General features: G+C 40.4%; 1 protein-coding gene across 3 annotated transcripts in view; it reads right to left on the bottom strand.

Moving 5' to 3' along the window:
- The window catches only part of H2BC18 (H2B clustered histone 18), a 57,296-nt gene extending 38,730 nt beyond the window's left edge, over positions 1 to 18,566 (bottom strand). For 2 of the 3 annotated variants that reach the window (XM_031009565.3, XM_063695379.1), the window contains exon 1: positions 18,086 to 18,566. In XM_031009565.3, coding sequence (XP_030865425.1) covers positions 18,086 to 18,462 — 377 coding nt within the window. In that variant the 5' untranslated portion in view covers positions 18,463 to 18,566. Of the gene's footprint in view, positions 1 to 149; positions 274 to 18,085 lie in introns of those variants that run through there. The other variant, XM_031009569.3, reaches the window with a different exon arrangement.
- Positions 18,567 to 19,258: the final 692 nt, after the last annotated feature.

The following is a 19,258-nucleotide window of genomic DNA, read 5'->3' as shown; positions in this document are numbered from 1 at the left end:
ACACTCAGAGGTTCCTAGCCTGAGAAGTAATCCCCAAAGCAGACCAACCGGTTTGGGGTAAAACAGGAATAGTTGGGTCCATTCTGGATCTTTCCTAGCTAAATGCCTTCAGGATTTAGGAATATTTTCCTAGGAGGGCCAAGGATTAGCTAGACCTGCCCAGCGATTCCAGCCCTGAGAACCAGACAGAATGGAGGTATAGCTGACAGCTGGCTGGGAGGGGGCTGACGGTCCTCACTGCCACCAGGCTTAGTTGGAGACAGATTCCCCGAGCTGTAGAGAGACAACAGTAGAAGCAAAGAGACCAGTTAGGAGTCTAGGTGAGAGGCAGCGGCAGCCTGGACTAACATGGTAACAGTGGAGCTATTGAGAGTGGTCACATTTGGAAGATGTTTTGTAGGAAGTGTCAACAAAGTTTCTTACTGATTAGATGTAGGGAATGTGAGAAAGAAGGGGGGGGGAACACGTAGATTTTGGGTCAAAGCAATAAATATTCCATTGACAGAATTGAGACAGCAAGTTGGTGGAGGAGGGGAACGGGGTAGCAAGAAGCAAATGTTTCATATTGGACATTTTAAGATTCCTATTTGACATTTAAGTGTAGCTCTTGAAAAAGCAATGGATATATGAAGAATCCTAGACTAGAGATACAAATTTGCCAATCATCATATAGATGTGGTATTTAGAGTCAGGGGACTAGAAAGAACAATGTAAGGGGGAAGTACAGATAGAAAACAGTCTAAGCCTGAGCCATGAAATATGCCACATTTTAGAGGTTGCGTAGAAGAGGTGGTAGCAAAGGATATTGATAAGGAGTACCAGTGAGGTAGGAGGGAAAACAGAGAATAAAACGTCTCAAGAAAGAGAGATCAACTATGTCAAATTCTCCTGAGAAAACTATTGGATTTGGAGTGGGACTGCACTAAATCTGTCGATCTTTTTGGGGCAGGGGCGGGAGGGAGAGGGTTAGGGAGGATTGATATCATTCCAACACTGACTTTCCAATCCATAAACAAGGTATAACTCTCATTTATTTATGTCACTGTTAATGTCTCACAACAATATTATAATATTCTCTCTAGATGTGTTAGATGTATTCTTAGGTCCTTCATTTTTGTGTTATTGTAAATGGTATTGTTAGAATCTTCAGAAGTAATTATTGGCCAGGTGCGGTGGTTCATGTCTGTAATCCTAGCACTTTGGGAGGCCAAGGTAGGCAGACACTTGAGCCAGGTGTTGGAGACCAGCCTGGGCAACATGGCAAACCCCATCTTTACAAAAAATACAAAAATTAGCCAGTGGCACACGCCTGTAGTCCCAGCTACTCAGGAGGCTGAAGTAGGAGGATCAATTGAGCCCAGGAGGCAGAGGTTGCAGTAAGCCAAGATCGCACCACTGCACTTCAGCCTGGGTGGCAGAGGGAAACCCTGTCTCAAAAATAAATAAATAAATAAATAAATAAATAAATAATGATTATTACCAGTCTCACAGCTGAGGCAGAAATTTAAAACAAATAAATAATAAGTACTGCATTTATTCACTCCAAGAAAAGTAAAAGCTAAGGCCCAGAATGTGGCAAGGCAAGGGTTAAAAAGAAGAGAACAAGTTTTCCTCTGCCTAGCAAGCTTACTTCAAGGACAGTTATAAGATAACGCTGTCCAAATAGCCAAGGTCAAAGGAATAGGCTCCAGACACCCCTCCCTTCCAGAGCAAGGTTGAAGGAAAAAAAAGAGAAAAATTCTTTTACTGTTAACTTTCCCCAGGCCTCTTAAGCATTATTTACAAATGTCTGTATTTAGCCAGTTTTTGTTTTTCTTTCGATGCAACTACAAGGTCACCAGCTATGCAAGGTCACAAGTTATGTTTTGCTATAGATTATGTGACCTGTCACTGTATGATTAACTGCTTTTGTTTTGTGTCTGTAAGGCCGCTTATAAAAACCCCACTCTGTCTTTGTTCAGTGCTCAGCTTTTTAGATGCAAACCTGCTGAGCCGTGCGTACCTAAAATAAACAACAATCCTCCTGTTTTTCCCTATTGGCCTCTCCTTTCATCAGTTTACCACAACATAGCCATAATAGTATAAAAACTGAAAGACCCTAAGACACATATACATTAAGCTTGGCAACAGAAAGCAGGATGTCACACACACACAAAGCTAGTAATGTGAAAATCTGGTCTTGCATAAGGTCTTTTAGGTACAGACTTCTTTGTTAATGCACATTGGCAGGATAATGGGAACGAATAAAATTGCTTGCTGTCCTTCTCCCTTTATTCTCCACTTCTTGTTTTTTCTAAATGTGGGGTCAAAACTTCCATGAGGGTAAGAAGTTCAGTTTTCTGCCTTTCCCTTTCATCTCCCTATCACACATGTATACTACTCCTTAACACTTAGAGAAGATAAAAAAAGAATAAATTGTGGAGAGGGAGCATATGTGAAAGTAAAAGATTCCCAGACATAATATGGGAGTTAATGGAGAAAGAAAATCTCTAAGGTAAAGACTAGAAATAATTGGGTTAGGGATTCTCGAGAAGTAAATTAAATTCCCCAAATGTGGTATTCTCTGAGAAGATAATTTTGAAGAAGCAATGGCATGATATCCAGTGAAACAGCAGTCCTCTGGAGCCTGGCTGTGACTTCAAGGCCCAGTTCTTCTGGAAGGGCAGAAAAATACTTCGAAGAGGAGAAATGAGCATTTATATAGGTTTATAAGTACCATTTTTATTTTAGAAAATAATCATTTTCTACCTTGAATTCTAGTTTATTGTGACCAAAGATGGTAAAATTTCAGGATATGGCTGAATTAAAATCTTGGTCCTGCACTTAAATAGCTCCTTGAATTGCAATTTCTTATCCCAATTATTTTATCCTTTCATTCCACTGTGAAATCTATATCATGGCATTTAATAGTCAACTTTATTATTTTAATTTAACAAATGTTTATTTACCTTTCATGGGTTATTTCATTTAGCCTTCATAATATCTGTTGTCATTGCCTCACACTCAGTCGGTGGCTTTTAATACTATTCTATTATTTTGATCAATTTGTATAATATATTCTCTCCTCAGTGTTTGGTAAAGCTGTCTGGGCTTGCTTTTGTTTGTTTTTTGAGGCAGAGTTTCGTTGTGTCACCCAGGCTGGAGTGCAGTGGCATGATCTCAGCTAACTGCAACCTCCACCTCCCAGGTTCAAGTGATTCTCCTGCCTCAGCCTCCCAAGTAGCTGGAATTATAGGCACACGCCACCACACCCGGCTAATTTTTGTATTTTTAGTAGAGACGAGGTTTCACCATCTTGGCTAGGCTGGTCTCAAACTCTTGACTTCAAATAATTCACCCACCTCGCCCTCCCAAAGTGCTGGGATTACAGGCATGAGCTGCCGCACCCGGCCTTGGTGCTATTTTTAAGGATATGTATATCTGATTTTTTTTCTGTTTCTCTTATAGTTAATTCTTTATTCAGGTATTTTACTTTTCTTAGCTCAACTTTGGTAATTTGTATGGAAAAGTCAACATTTTGTCTTCATTTGCAAATATATATCAAAAATACACATCATTTTAATATCTTCTATATCTAGTATTACTTATGTGCTTTTTCAATAGTAAGTTTACGGAAGGATTAACTCTTAATTTTCTTTTCAGGGAACACAGTGTTTGGTTTTATAAATTCCATTTTGGTGGAATAGGAAGGTATGATCTGTTTCATTGACTATGCTTTCATCTTACTTTATGCCTTCTACTTTCCACAGGTTTTTGTTGTGTTCCTTTGTTAGCATTGGAGTTAAAAACTTAATTCTCTCTCTGTTGCTCAGGCTGGAGTGCAGTGGCATGATCTCAACTCACTGTAACCCTCCGCCTCCCAGGCTCAACGATCCTCCTGCCTCGGCCTCCCTAGCAGCTGGAACTATAGGCGTGCACCACGACATCCAGCTAATTTTTGTATCTGTTGGAGACACAGGGTCCTGCCATGTTGTCCAGGCTGGTCTCCAATTCCAGAGGCAATAACTGGGAGGCCAAGGCGATCTGCCTACCAATTATTTCCTCTTAAATGCATTTTAAAGCTACAAATTTTCTCCGGACCGCTTCATGTAGGTTTTAATATTATTTGCCATGAAATATATTTCACAGTGGAATGACAGATAATTGGGATAAGAAATGGCAATTCAAGGAGTTATTTAAATATAGGGCTAAGATTTGAATTCTAGCTTACTGGGACCAAAGCTTGTGAAGTCTCAGGGTATGGCTGAATTATAGTGCTCTTGTTATTTCTAAAGAGTGTATAATTTTTATTCTGATATCCCCTTTAACCCATGTGCTTTTTCCTAAGAGTACAACTTAAGGAGGGCATGTTTGATTATTTTATTGTTTTATAATCAGTTAACTATGCCCTGGTCCTATATGGTTTCAGCTTTTCAGCACTTGTTGAGACTTAATTTGCCATCTCACTTATGGCCAATTTTTGTCAATATTCTATGTGAATTTGAAAATAATGTAACTTTTCTATTTTGAATATAAGATGGTATAGGCATAATTATAGTTATGATTAATCTTATTAACCGTGTTCTTCAAATTCTCCATATCCTCAATAAGTTTCAGTCAACTAGATCTGTCAATTCCTAAGAAAGGTATATTAAACTTATCGCTGTGATTGTTGACTTATATGCACATATGTGTATGTATCCTTGTTAAATGCAAACAATTCATGGTCATTCCTTAATGGAGCACTACCTTTATGAATATGATATACCCTTCTAGTGCCATATATAAATGTATTTTTAAACCGACTTTAAAAAAAAAAAAAAGAGGAACTTGCTCTGTCACCAGGCCAGAGTGCAAAGGTGCAATCATAGCTCACTGCAGCCTCCACCTCCTAGGCTCAAGCAATCCTCCTGCTTCAGCCTCCTAAGTAGCTGGGACTACAGGTGCATGTAACCATGCCTGGCTAATATTTTTACTTTTTGTAGAGACAGGGGTCTTGCTTTGTTGCCCAGGCTGATCTCGAACTCTTGGCTTCAAGTGATCCTCCTGCCTCAGCTTCCCAAAGTGCCAGGATTACATGTGTGACCCACCATGTAAGCCCACATTTTTCTAACTTCTACAGTAATAATATCTATATCCTATTTATTTATAACATAAATCTTACTTAGCTTGTTTTACTTCTCTTCACTCTTGCTTTCCCTACCACCCATCTACATCACCTGGAATTTGAATTCCAGGTTTTCTTTTTAATTTTCTAGAATCTAAATTCACTTTGTTTAGCAATATCTTTTACCAAATACATGACCACCTTTGCTTCCATTATCTCACATCTTCCCTTATGATCTTTTTAAAATTATTGCTGGAATAGAATTCTGAAAAGTCACCCACACTTAAATGATAGTTTAATTGAATTCAAAATTATTTTCCCTAGATTTTAAAAAATAATGCTTCCTGTCTTCTTATATCCAGTGGAGCCCAAATGAGTTGGATGTAAATTTGACTTCCATTTCTTCATAAGCATTTTCCCTGAATATGTTTAGAAATTTCTCTTTGTTCCCAAATTTTGTCACTGTGAATCTAGGTGAGGGTCCTTCTCATCCTGTATGCTCAGAATTTAATAGGACCTTGCAATCTAAGGATGTATGTATGCATTTAGATCCTGTGAGATATCCTCCTTTTATTCCTTTATTTTCTCATGACTATGGTTGCATACTACACAATAGTAGGTTGTACACTACACATTGGCAAATCTTACTATTCAAATGACAGCCCCTGAAATTGTGCAGTGCACAATCAGCAAATCTTATTTGGTAGATCTGTATTTTATTTCTTACATGTTCTCAATTCTCCCCTCCTCTCTAACTCCTCATCCTGTTACATGAGTTTGGAACATCTGGACTATTTTTCATATCATTTAACTTTTCTTTCATCTCTGCATGCATCTTTTTATATGGCTTTGTGGAGGAATTTCTGGCTTATCTTGATCATCATGAGGAGGGAGAAACTCAAACTATGTGTTTCCTGTGCTTTCACACTACAACAATCAACACAGAAGACTGACGGCAGAGGGGGGTTCTCCACACAGCAAGCAAGCAATCAGTTCTGCAGTGGACACCAGCTGAGTGTACTCCAATTCAATTTTTACACTATTTATCAGGAGATCCCACAGGTTGAGGACTGAGTCTACCAGACTGCCCCCACTTCAAATGCCAGTTCCAAGTCTGGGCCTCCAGAACTTCTGACCAACCATTTCCAAGCTGGGGTTCCCATGGCTTCCTCCTTTGCATTGTATTAATTTGCTAGAGCAGTTCATGAAACTCAGAGAAACACTTGGGTTTACTGGTTTATAACAAAAAATACAGATGAAAAGATGCATAAGGCAAAGTATGGGGGAAGGAGCATGGAGCTTCCATGCACCTCCACTGGGTGCGCCGCCCTTCAGGAACCTCTACATGTTCAGCTATCCAGAAGCTCTCCAAGCCCTGTCCTTTTGGGTCTTTATGGAGGCTCCATTGCATAGGAATCACTGATTAAACCATTGGCCATTGGTGATCGGCTTAACCTTCAGCCCCTCTCCCCTCCCCGGAAGTTGGAGGTGGGTTGAAAGTCCCAACTCTCTAATCCTCCCCTTGTTCTTTCTGGTCACCAGCCCTCATCCTGAAGCTACCTAGGGGCTGCCAGACATCAGTCAACTCATTAATAAACAAAACGACACCACACTTTGGTGTTTCTAAGGATTTTAGGAGTTGTATGTCAGGAAATGGGGTTGAAGACCAAATATATATTTCATAACAGCACAATCTTTCAGCTTATTTATTTTCTCTTGGCTTTATCTATCCTGTTCTGGATTTATCCCTTGTTGAATTTTTATGTCAATAATCAAATTTTAAATTTCCAAGATATGGGAGCGCCCAGTTACTTGGCACATTTTCCTGCCTCCTTGAACCAAATGACCGCACTCACTGCTGGGGTCAAAGATGTCAGTCACCAGCCAGACATGGTGGTTCACACCTGTAAACCCAGCACTTTGGGAGGCCAAGGTCGGTGGATCCCTTGAGCCCAGGAGTTTGAGACCAGCCTGGGCAAAATGGTGAAACCCCATCTCTACAAAAAATACAAAAATTAGCTGGTTGTGGTGGTACATGCCTGTGGTCCCAACTACTGGGGAGGCTGAGGTGGGAGGAGAGCTTGAGCCCAGGAGGTTGGGGCTGCAGTGAGTTGAGATCGTGCCACTGCACTCCAGCATGGGTAATAGAGCGAGACCCGGTCTCTAGAAAATAAATAAAAAGACTTCAGTCACCAAGGTAAGGAGATGGGTGGATATTCCTACTGTGGTACCTGAACTGTCATCCTGTCAGTTGCCCCAAGACCAACTTTTGTCTCCTGGTTCCAAAACATGTGGATCATTTTTTGGTCCACTCCTGTCTTCTGCAGAAGTCCTCCTTGGCACTCTTCACTGTTACCCCATCTGCCATCTTTGTCAATTTTTTATCATTTCTAGGAATTTGGGGTGGAATATGAGAAGAAAGCAACATATCTTCAGGACACAATCTTGAATCAGTAGCTATTTTTCACCTGTGCATTAGAGATGGGAAACTTGCAGAGCACTTAACAGGACTTCCCTATGATCACCAACTAGTATTTATTGAATTGTTTATTAGTAGGAAACATTAAGCAATTATCCTTCATAAAAACATTATGAAGTAAGCATTACTATATTCCCAGTTTTAAGATGAGAAAACACAGATTAAAAACATCCTAAAGAGCAGAGCCAAGTTACACTCCAGGTGGTCCGTCTCGGAAGCCTGAACTCTTTACTAACACACTATACGATGGCATATCCGGGTGATTTTGGGAACACATTATACTTCTACCCTGCCAGGAGGGCCAAATATATTTACTTTGTCATCTCTGTGCTGTAAGGGGCCACACTTCTACCCATCAACTCAATCTACATTACTCAAGCATGCTTGTAATTCATATGTTATTTCCTCATGCCAGGAAGAACAGTCACAGTTCTGTTTCACTATGCTTTTATCTTTGAGACTCAAATTCCCCCCTCCCCACTATAAATTATTTGCACATACTAGTCTAGAAAAATTTAATATGCCACTTTCCCCCACAAACACATCTCCACAATCATAAACACCATGAAATAAACTTCTCTTAGACAAATGAAAAAGTTTCTTACCTTTTTCTCCAGGCTAAGGATCAAAATTCAAGTTTTACTTGATTAACTCTCCTGCTAATCTGAAAACTGTCTTCTTCTCTATAGATGCTTGCTGTTTCAGGGGGGCAGGCAGGAGTTATTTAAGAATAATTTCCATTACCTAATACCTTGATACTAATGTGAAAAAAATTATGAAAATCAGAGGTCAAACACTTAAAAAGATCCACGAAAAATCTCCTACAAAGACACTTAAATAAGTAAAATCATCAAATTTTCATAATGTGACAGGGAGAAGATTGAAGAAACCAAAAAAAGCAAGTATGTTCCTTTGCTGGAACTAATCCTATGGCTAATATATATACAAGCTAATCAGCATATCTTTCTCCTGCTCATTATTCTACATATAATATGGGTCTTAAGTAAGTAAACATTCCAAACTAGATGAAATACAGTTCCAGAGAGAAATTATAAGTAGTTTAAGACTTAACCCTTTGTATTAGTCAGAGTTCTCCAGAGGGACAAAACTAATAGGGGAGACATATATCTATAGATATAGATAGATGATAATAGATTAGATATAGATATATTAAAAGGAGTTTATTAAGGAGAATTGGCTCACATGATTACAAGGCAAAGTCCTACAGTGGGCCGTCTGCAAGCTGAGGAAGAAAGAAGCTAGTAGTGGTTCAGTCTGAGTCCAAAAGCCTCAAGAGTAGGGAAGCCCACAGTGCAGCCTTCAGTCTGTGGCCTAAGGCCCAAAAGCCCCAGGCAAGCCACTGGTGTTAAGTCCGAGAGTCCAAAGGCCAAAGAACCTGGAGTCTGATGTCCAAAGGCAGGAGGAATGGATGGAGGCATCCAGCACAGGAGAGGGATGAAAGCCAGAACTCTGCAAGCCAGCTTAGCCCACCTTCTCTCTCCTGCTTTGTTGTAGCTACCCTGGCAGCCGACTGGATGGTGCCAACCCACATTGAGGGTGAGTCTTCCTCTCCTAGTCCACTGACTCAAATGTTAATCTCCTCTGGCAACACCCTCACAGACACACCCAGAAACAATACTTAGCTATCTAGGCATCCTTTAATCCTATCAAGTTGACACCTAATATTAACCATCACACCTTAGGATTTAGAATTTTCTTAAGAACACTGAATGACCCTTGCCCAGGATCGTATCTGTGCTGTGTCTGAAGTCTTAGACTCCCTCCTGGCCTAAAGAATTTTCCTTCAATGCAATGAAAAATGATAATCCCACAAACTAGAAACCAAGACTTGTGCAAAATCAAAACATTGCAAAGGTGGGTGTGGGGAAATCAAGCTATTATCTTTAGGTATATTCTATTCCTAGGTGTTTAAAACACTAATATTAAAAAGTGATATGGAGCTTCACCTACCCTCTGGTAATTTGCAGTTATTGTCCTTTGATCATGTAAAGCAACTGAGATCATTTGCTCCTGACTTCACTTCACTAATCTATATCCTTCATTTTTTGCTTCAAGTGTTCCTTCTTCTGAGTGCCTAGTGCTGCTCCAGTACCTAGATATCTCTCTCTCCCCCTCTCTTTCTGTCTCAATATCCAATCAATCCCAAGCTGTATTACCTCTTTACCAACTTTGGGAAAGTGGACCAGTATCCAGGCTTGGATAAGCCAAGGAAAAATACTAAGGAACTGCTTAAAATAGTTCTTCTACTTTGCTGTTTCTGGCTTTGGCCATCTAAAGCAAAGTTCCTTGGATTGGTTGACAGTGAGATAGTCTCTAGATTCTTGTGTCTCTTTTTAGTAGGACCACCTAAGATGTATCATCCATTGTGTAATGAGTTCTTGACCAAAGAAAAGAAATCTTAAGGTCTTCGGACTCTGTCATCTTTCTTGTTTGCCACTCTTTGGACTGTAATTTGAAGAGAAAAAACCTTGTTTTCTTGTGAAAATTTTGGATGCTGAGTAGTTGACAACAACAGTAACTTCAGCTAGAAAATGCTGGAAACAATTTAATAAGCAGAAATGATTAACTCCAAAATCATCAACATGACTCCACCAACCCCATTTTTAAATTTCTATTTAAACATTTCCCAAATTATTTGCACATTCTTCTTTTGGCTGTAAGTCTTGTTTTTCTCTATGCTAGCTAATAGTTTTCTAGATAATTTCTATTCCCTTGACTTGTTGTTATGTTAAATCCTCAAAATTAAGAGCTTTCAACTCAAAAATCAGAAATAGGAAAGAAGTGTTTAATGAAATGATTTCACTTTTTTCTGAAAGTATTGACATGAAGTATTAAAAGCATCATCTGATAGAAAAAGAAGGTACTTGCCAAATGTTATATCGGCCTTTATAGAGCACTAGTAACAGACACTATAAAGTCTTTTGTTTCCTAATTTATTATTTTCCTAATGGGCCACATAGCAGACACTGAAGGTTCTACATAACAAAGGTCCTACAAGTAAATTGTGAAAATCCCTTATTGGATGGTGTTTTTACAATACAGAAGGTCTTATTTCCTTAATGCAAGATGCTTAGGGAAGTCACTCTCAAGTCACTAGAAATCTATTAAAGCACCACTTGCTGGAAAATGGAATGTGCTCTGGAAGTACAATGGTGCTCTTGCTAGCACCTTCCTAACCATAACAATAATAAGAACACTGATCAAATATTTACCATGTTCCAGCCACTGTACTAAGTGCTTTGGGTACATTACCTCATTTAATCTTCATATCAAGCCTAGAAGGTAGTTTCCATTATTTTTTCCACTTTACAGGGGAATAACTTGAGGATCAATTTGCTGTAAGGAAGTTTATTTATCACAGCAAGTAAAGAAAGTTTTCCAAGGTCATACAGTCCTTACGTGGGGAAGCTATACTCAAAGCTGATGTTCATCGCCACTACAGGCTAGTGCCTTCTCAGCAAGAACTACTCTTACAGTGCTAAGAGGAGAAATGGGCAAGGTGGTAAGAGCCAGAATATCTGTTGTTGATATTACAGATACAGCTCTGAACTTAAGACCCTAAAAATGATCTCCAACCTCAGTTGCCTCTGAGATGCCTTCAGCATGGTATGTGATCATGTGAGAGCCATGTTATGTGTATTCTTTTTACCACCTCTTCTGTATCCATCTGGAGATAGTTCTCTTTTCTGTTTTTTCTAGAGGAAAAAAACAGGGAGATCTTAGCAGAACCAAGGCAGATTAGATATTAGCCTTGAAAATGGTGACAGCAATCAGTGATATTGAACCTGAAATAATTTAAATAATTATCGGGGACTTACCAGAGCTAAGTTCGTGGACCACTGGGATTTCTCTTATTTGGGTCTCATAGTCTTCCATAAAGTGATGGGATTATAATTGTCCATCTTCAAGTATCCTTCTATGACTCATGTATAATCCCTTGACTCTTGTAGGAGATTCCTGGCAGTTAATGTCAATACTGCCCTTCATAATGCTTCTGAGTTAGCTTAGGTAAGGTCCTTAAATACCCAATGACTTATACTCTGAGGCTTCTAAACTGGTATGTGGACCTCGGTGGTTGCAACTTCACCCAAATCCTCATTCTGTGTTGTGCTGTCTCTAATTTAGAGGGCAAAAGATTTCAAACTCAATCATTTCTTGTTAAATTCAACTCTTGGAGCTCCACCTGTCATAAACACAATCCCATTTCCCATGTACTCAATTACTTCTGTTTCTCGAATCCATCATTCATCCCATAGATATTGAGTGCCTAATGTATTCCAGATATAGTTCTACATGATAGGGATAGAGCGGTGTATGAAACAAAGCACCTACCTTCATAGGACTTATTCTGAGGAGGTAGGAGGGGAGACAAATGATATAATAACTTAGACTATATCTGAGTAATACAACAAATAAGTCTTTAAAAACAGTGGCTTGAATAAGATACAAGTTTATTTATCTTTCATGTAACACTCCAGGGCTAACAGAGCAGTTCTGCCATCCTCATCACAGGGCTTGTGCCTCTGGGTCCAAAGTAGTTGCCCCAATTCCTGCCATCACATCTGCACCCCAGCCAGTGGAGAGGGTAAGAGGGCAAGGGCAACACATACATATTCTTTTTTAGGGCACAAACTAGAAATAATACATGCAACTTCCATTCACATCTCATTGGCCCCAAACTTTGGACAAACCCAGATGCAAGAGAAGCTGGTAAATTAGCCTTTAATTGAGAAGCCAAGCGCCCAGAAAGCAGGGAGTTAGAGTATACAAGGAAAGATCATTTTTATGGATATCAGTCTCATTCAGAAATAAACAAATAAATAAATACATTAGTATTCAGATGGTATATGGAGAAAAATTAAGAAAGTTATGAGAGGCCAGGCGCACTGGCTCACACCTATAATCCCAGCACTTTGGGAGGCCGAGGCGGGCGGATCACAAGGTCAGGAGATCGAGACCATCCTAACACAGTGAAACTCCGTCTCTACTAAAAATACAAAAAATTAACTGGGTGTGGTGGCACTTGCCTGTAGTCCCAGCTACTCGGGAGGCTGAGGCAGGAGAATCGCTTGAACCCAGGAGATGGAGGTTGCAGTGAGCCGAGATTGCACCACTGCACTCCAGCCTGGACAACAGAGTGAGACGCAAGACTCCGTCTCAAAAAAAAAAAAAAAAAGTTATGAGATAAGGAATACCAAGAAGTGAGGAAAGAAAAGGAGGGGAGCTTGTTATCTTACCTAAGATGTTCAGGGAAGACCTCAGTGACAGTTGGTAAAGTAACTTCTGAGCAAAAGCTTACAAGAAATTAGGAAGCCAGTCATGCAAGTATCTAGGGATGAGCCTTTGAGAAAAGGAAATAGCAAGTGCAAACATCCTGAGATAGAAGGGCCTTGATGTATTCAAGGAAGTACAAGGAGAAAATTATGATGAAATGGAGCAAAACAGGTAAGAGAGAGGGTCAGAGAAGTGAATGTGGGCCTTGATGCTGAAGCCATTGGAGGGTTTTCTGTTGAGGAGGAGTATGGGAATGATATGATCTGACTTATGTTTCAAAAAGTGTACTCTAGCTGCTTTGTGGGAAATACAGGAGGGAGAGAGCAGAATCAAGGAGGCCATTTAAAACGCCATTGCAAATATCCAAGAGAGGTGGAAGCTTGGAGAAGGGAAACAGTGGTGGAAGTGGTGAGATGTGGTTGGATGCTGGACATATTTTGAGCCAAGAGGATTTTCTGATAAATTGCATTTGGAAAATAAGAAAAAGCTTATTCACTCACCACTCTAATAGTCACACCAGTCTATAATCCCAGCACTTTGGGAAGCCAAGGCAGGTAGATCACTTGAATCCAGGAGTTCAAGACCAACATGAGCAACATAGTGAGACCCCATCTCTACAAAAAAAAAACTCTAAAAATTAGCCAAGCATGTGGCATGCACCTGTAGTCCCAGCTACTCAGGAAGCTGAGGTGGGATGATCACTTGAGCCTGGGAGGTCAAGGCTGCAATGAACTGTAATCATGCCACTGCACTCCAGACTGGGTGACAGAGCAAGACCCTGTCTGGGAAAAGAAAAAGGCATGGCGGGGGGCGGGGGGGCGGGCGTGGTGGTTCACACCTGTAATCCCAGCACTTTGGGAGGCCGAGGCAGGCAGATCACCTGAGGTTGGGAGTTCGAGACCAGCCTGGCCAACATGGTGAAACTCCATTTCTACAAAAATACAAAATTAGCTGGGCATGATGGCTGGCATCTGTAATCCCAGCTACTCGGGGGGCTGAGGCAGGAGAATCACTTGAACCCGAGAGGCAAAGGATGCAGTGAGCCAAGATTGTGCCACTGCACTCCAGCCTAGGTGACAGAGCAAGACTCCATCTCGAAAGAAAGAAAAAGAAAGAAAGAGAGAGAGAAAGAGAGAAAAGAAAGAATAATCACACCCCAAGAAAATCAAGCTAGGACCATGGTGAACAATGCTCCAAGAGTGTTCTGATGCTGTAAACTGAGTGTGATGTTCATAAATTGTTTTGCACTCTGCAGGTAGGCGGGTGGGATAGCCAAAGCTGTTCAATATAATAATATTAAAAAATAAAATCTCAATTGAAGTAAAATACAAATTTTCTTAAGCAATATTTTAAAGTAAATGGAAATGTTACAACCTGGATGAGGGGTGAGGAATTAATAACCTCTAATCACAGAATAAAAATGGAATGAGAATTCCATCTACCCAAATCAGACAATTAAAAAGTTGAAAGAGGTTACAGTAAAAATTGGGTAAAACTAAAACTTAAAAAATAATTTCAGAGGATACATGATATACCCGTCACACAGAAAACTCCAGTTGAACCTTATGGACTTGAGGAATGGATACCTTTGTGCCTCCATCACTTAGCACAGTAGCTGGCACCATGTAAGTTCTCACAGAATTTTCCTGAACTCTCCAACCAGAGGCAACCTTTCACTCTCCATTCACATAACATTTCCTTCTTTCTCTTCTTTTGGGAACAACATACCTTGCTTGAATTATATTTATCTTTATGCCAGTTTAATTCTCTCTTTTAGATTCATTTACATCTTTGTATCCTCTAGCTCATTATTTTTTCAAAATAAAATGGATTAACATAAAAAATTATTAAAGAGATAAACTAAAGGAAAATATTACAACCTGGCTGAGGGGCAAAAATTATATGTTCAACGTATATTTGATAATACATACTGAGAAAACACGGTCTACTTTTACTTTTCAAAAGTTTGTTCATGTTGACATTGTGGGGCCTAGAAGATTTTTATCAAGTTTTCTACTTTTGCCAAGTCATATGATCTGCTATAGTTCAGCTATAGTTAACCAAATGTAGAAAAGAAAAAAATTTTCCATAATATCTAGTAATTCTCCAAAACAAGCTTGTTCCTTGTTAAACACTGACATTCTTTGATAACTCTCACTTTATCCCACAGAGGTCATGTACTTATTTCCCATCTGTTGTCCTATGCTTACATTCCAAATTCAGTTGCATTGACTTTTAGAACAGCTTTAGGAACTGCATCCAGTTTTAAAATACATTATTTGTCTAAAAATTATGACAGGAGATTAAACTGTCATCTTTGTAGGTTTCTACACATACTCCAACTCATTCACCAATCCTTGAAAAGATTATGTAACCAATCTCAATGCCCTGACCCAGGCCAAGCCCATTTCTACATGTGCAGTGTTCTCTGGATCTGATATTTAAAGCCCCTTATCCTGATACTACACACCTTTTGTCTTCTGGAATGCACCTCTCTTCTCATCCTTTTTCAAGGCACTAGAAAAGCAGACCATTTCTGCAGCACCTCAAACCAGGGTGAGAAAGCTCCACTCTAATCTCATCATTTTAGCTACATAGATACATCGGCTCAAGGGAAGATGCCAAGTGTAGTACTTTACCACTCTGAGGATTTTTGAATCTATAACAGTTGTTTCAACTGGGCCAATAATTATGAAGGGCAATAATTAAAAGAGTATCCATAGTAAAGGAGTAAGAAAAAAAGTAGAGAAAAATATTTACTAGAGTATTTACTAGAACCCACCACTCTCAGATCAATTTTCTAGTGTTCTGTTGACTGGCAACGAGTCAACAAACTTTCATTGAGAAGCTATTTTATAGTAGGCATTGGGATAGCCTTTGTGGAATAAATACCAAGAAGCATATGTCTCTAGCAGAAGACAGACAAGAAAATGTAAAAACAAGAAAAAGAAATTGAGGAATAAGCCTACAGTTTACAAAGCTACACAATTATTCGTTATGCAAGGAATGAGGCCGTAAGAGAAAGACTTCCCTGTGAACTACAATGAGATGAAAAAGCTTCTCAGAGTGAGATTTGAGCAGGAGTTTAAAAGAACTGACAGACTGATAAAAAGCTTCAAGTAGTCCAGAGGACTGAGTACTAAAACTCAGAACAATGTAACAAAAGCACAGAAGACAAAGTTAAGATGCTTTACATGACAGTAGAACATTTAGGCTAAGCTGGAGGACTGGGGAGAACAAGTGAAGAAGGTAAGTTTTGGCTAGATAATAGGTGGCCTTTAGTGTCAGGATGAGGATTTGGAAGTTAATCTTTTGGTCAGTGGGTAATAAATGATGGCATTTGTGTAGTTGAGCCAGTTGACAATGTTTTAACAACTTCAAAAGGCCCTGAAAAACATGGTCCCTAATCCTTAAGAAAAAAGGAACTCCTGACTTCACGACCCTAAGCTAGGAGGAGATTGGATAAATTCTCTTATGGCCCAACTGTATAGAAAATAGACCACCTCGGCCGTCTCACTTACTGAGTAACCTTTCCTACCAGAGAATGTGCTATATATGATTTCTTTACTTTCAACGGAAATTTTGGATTCTCAGTTATCTTTCCCTGACCTCTTGTCTGGTGATCAGAAAAAGATGACTAAACTGGGAATCTTTATTTTCTAGTGGAAAAAAAATCATGTATACCGCATTTTATATCTTTTAATTGGGTGTAAATTTGAACTTCAATATCATAAAAATTAGTAAAATTCATTTTAAGCACAAAGTTGTTAATTCCCCCAAGATTTATCAAGAATGGCTTAATTTCAAAGGCTGTCAAGTTAATTATAAGCTAAGATTTTCCAGTTGCACCAAGGGTATATTTTATTTGGCAAAAGAAACATCCACTGGCTTTTGTCAGGATGAGTCTTGAGTTATTCAAGTTTTGAACTGAGAGGTCTTCAGAAATTCACCCCACATATTAACTGTGGCCTTCTCTACACCACAAATTCCCCTCCACTCATCCTCAAATTGTTTCCTTTCTCAGAGCATCTGTGACACAAAGACTGTGACACACCCACAGGTCGATTAACATGAGGACCCAACACCTATTAAAACATCCACACTCCTGAGAACACTAAAAACCAACCACCTCGTCAGGTCCCACCTCCAGTCTAGCTGAATCAGGAAACCTCAGGAGAAGCACCTGGAAGCAGGTTTAACAAGCGCAAAGGTGACTCTTATAATTGGGAAAGTTTGGAACCAAGACAGGGTTCTTGTCCTGGAGGAAGTATTTTCCTGTGGAGAAGGACCTGTAAACAGCCTATGAAGTGCTCAGCTTTCACCAAGAAAAGAAAAACATGGGCTGATAGGGTTAAGGAAACGTTTGACTGAAGAGGATTAAATCCTGAAGGTTAGGGATGTCTTTGGGCGCTGGGGTCTCTCAATCACCAAAGATCGACATTACAGGCCAGGTAGCTCTTTGTCCCCCGAGAGGACTGTCCTGTGCCTTATGCTTAGCACTCCTGGCCTCTGCCCATTGGATACTTCTAGCACCCCCCCCCCCCCAACACACACACACCTGACAACCCAAAACATCTACAGATATTGCCAAATACTCCACAGGGGGTGGGGTGGTGGCAATATATCTCCCTGTTTGAAGTCACTGGAATGGAAGTTAAGGGAGGATGGCTAAGTCAGGACTTGCAAAAAGGCTAAGGGACGAAAGCACATGGCTATATTAGACAAAGTTTGTGACAGACGCCTGTAGGTATATGGTAAGGAAAACAGATTAAAACACTAAGAAATAGTAAGAGGTTGGACCGAGGGTTTCTCATCTGTATGGGAAATCTCATCTCGTTCATTACTTTCAGAAACAAAAAGGAAAACGACTTTAAAGATACAGGTTAAAGGCTGAAGGGGTGTAGAACCACCCCCCGCCTCCTTCCCTCCATCCCTCCCAAATATCCCAGAATGAGTCAAACCTTTCTAATCTCGTAGCACAGATAACAAGCAACTCAGTAAGACTGGACGGGAATGACTGAGGGCCAACTCATTACAGGACTACAGGAAACTCCTTAGTCCTAAACCCGAATGTATCCGTGACCATGGTAACACTCCCTACCTGACCAAAAGCTATCAAACGCTCTGACAAGTGTTTACAGCTGCTTTCTCGATTACTGAAGTGGCTCTGAAAAGAGCCTTTGGGGTTAGGTGGTTGATCTATTGCGTCCCTTGCACACCCTTACTTCGAGCTGGTGTACTTGGTGACCGCCTTGGTGCCCTCGGACACGGCGTGCTTGGCCAACTCGCCGGGCAGCAGCAGGCGCACAGCCGTCTGGATCTCGCGGGATGTGATGGTGGAGCGCTTGTTGTAGTGCGCCAGGCGGGAAGCCTCTCCCGCGATGCGCTCGAAGATGTCGTTGACGAAGGAGTTCATGATGCCCATGGCCTTGGACGAGATGCCGGTGTCGGGGTGGACCTGCTTCAGCACCTTGTACACGTAAACGGAGTAGCTCTCCTTGCGGCTGCGCTTGCGCTTCTTGCCGTCCTTCTTCTGCACTTTCGTAACAGCCTTTTTGGAGCCCTTCTTGGGAGCAGGAGCGGATTTCGCTGGATCCGGCATTTTTGCGCGAAAAGAGAGAACAGAGACTTAAAGAAGTAATCCGAACTACCGCAAAACGGGCTGGTTATGCGCTACTTATAGAGCCTGTATGCAAATGAAGACTCGCAAAGTGCTGCGCTTTAATTGGTTAACTTACAACGGTGTCGTCAGAGGGGGTGGAGTCTATGTAAATAATAGATTCTAGTCTTGCTTCCTTAATGGTCACTGTAACAAAAGTCTTGTTATCCAATCAGAATGGTCCATTTCACACTAACCAGTTTTAAGCTAGGTGAAGCGATAGTTTCAACGGCTTGGGGTTTTTTTCTTGGTTTTCACTTTCCATTAGACTTGCATACGGAAGAAATCTTAACGCCAGCTAGACAAGTTAACTCTCTTGCCTCGTATTTGCATTTTTATTCTATACTTTGTGGAAATTTTTTTCTCTTCCTTGAAATACTACCTCAGCCCACACATTTTTAAAAATCGCCAGGTATTTACTCCCACCCGCTTAAATTACTATTCTAGCTTGGGCACCGCCTGTAGTATGCAATGAGGAAGATGCTGAGCTTTAATTAACCTTATACAGTTCCTAAATAAACCAGGAAACGGGTTTATAATTTTTAAGGGACTCGCCCCACCCTTACACTCAGGATCTTCCACATCTAGAAACTCCCCATAGTCTCTTACCTCCATGCAAAACTTTACCCACAGAATTGGGAGCCGAACCTCTAGCCTTAAACCAGCGTAAAAAGGCTCGGCCGGAACCACAAGGACCGTGCCTCTACGGCTTTCTCTACTGCCGGCCAACTCACGGCTG

This window comes from Gorilla gorilla, chromosome 1, assembly GCF_029281585.2.
Source record: "Gorilla gorilla gorilla isolate KB3781 chromosome 1, NHGRI_mGorGor1-v2.1_pri, whole genome shotgun sequence".
NCBI classification, from domain to species: Eukaryota; Metazoa; Chordata; class Mammalia; order Primates; family Hominidae; genus Gorilla; species Gorilla gorilla.
Note: the sequence above shows the minus strand (reverse complement) of the source record. Positions and strands in the feature narration are given on the sequence as shown.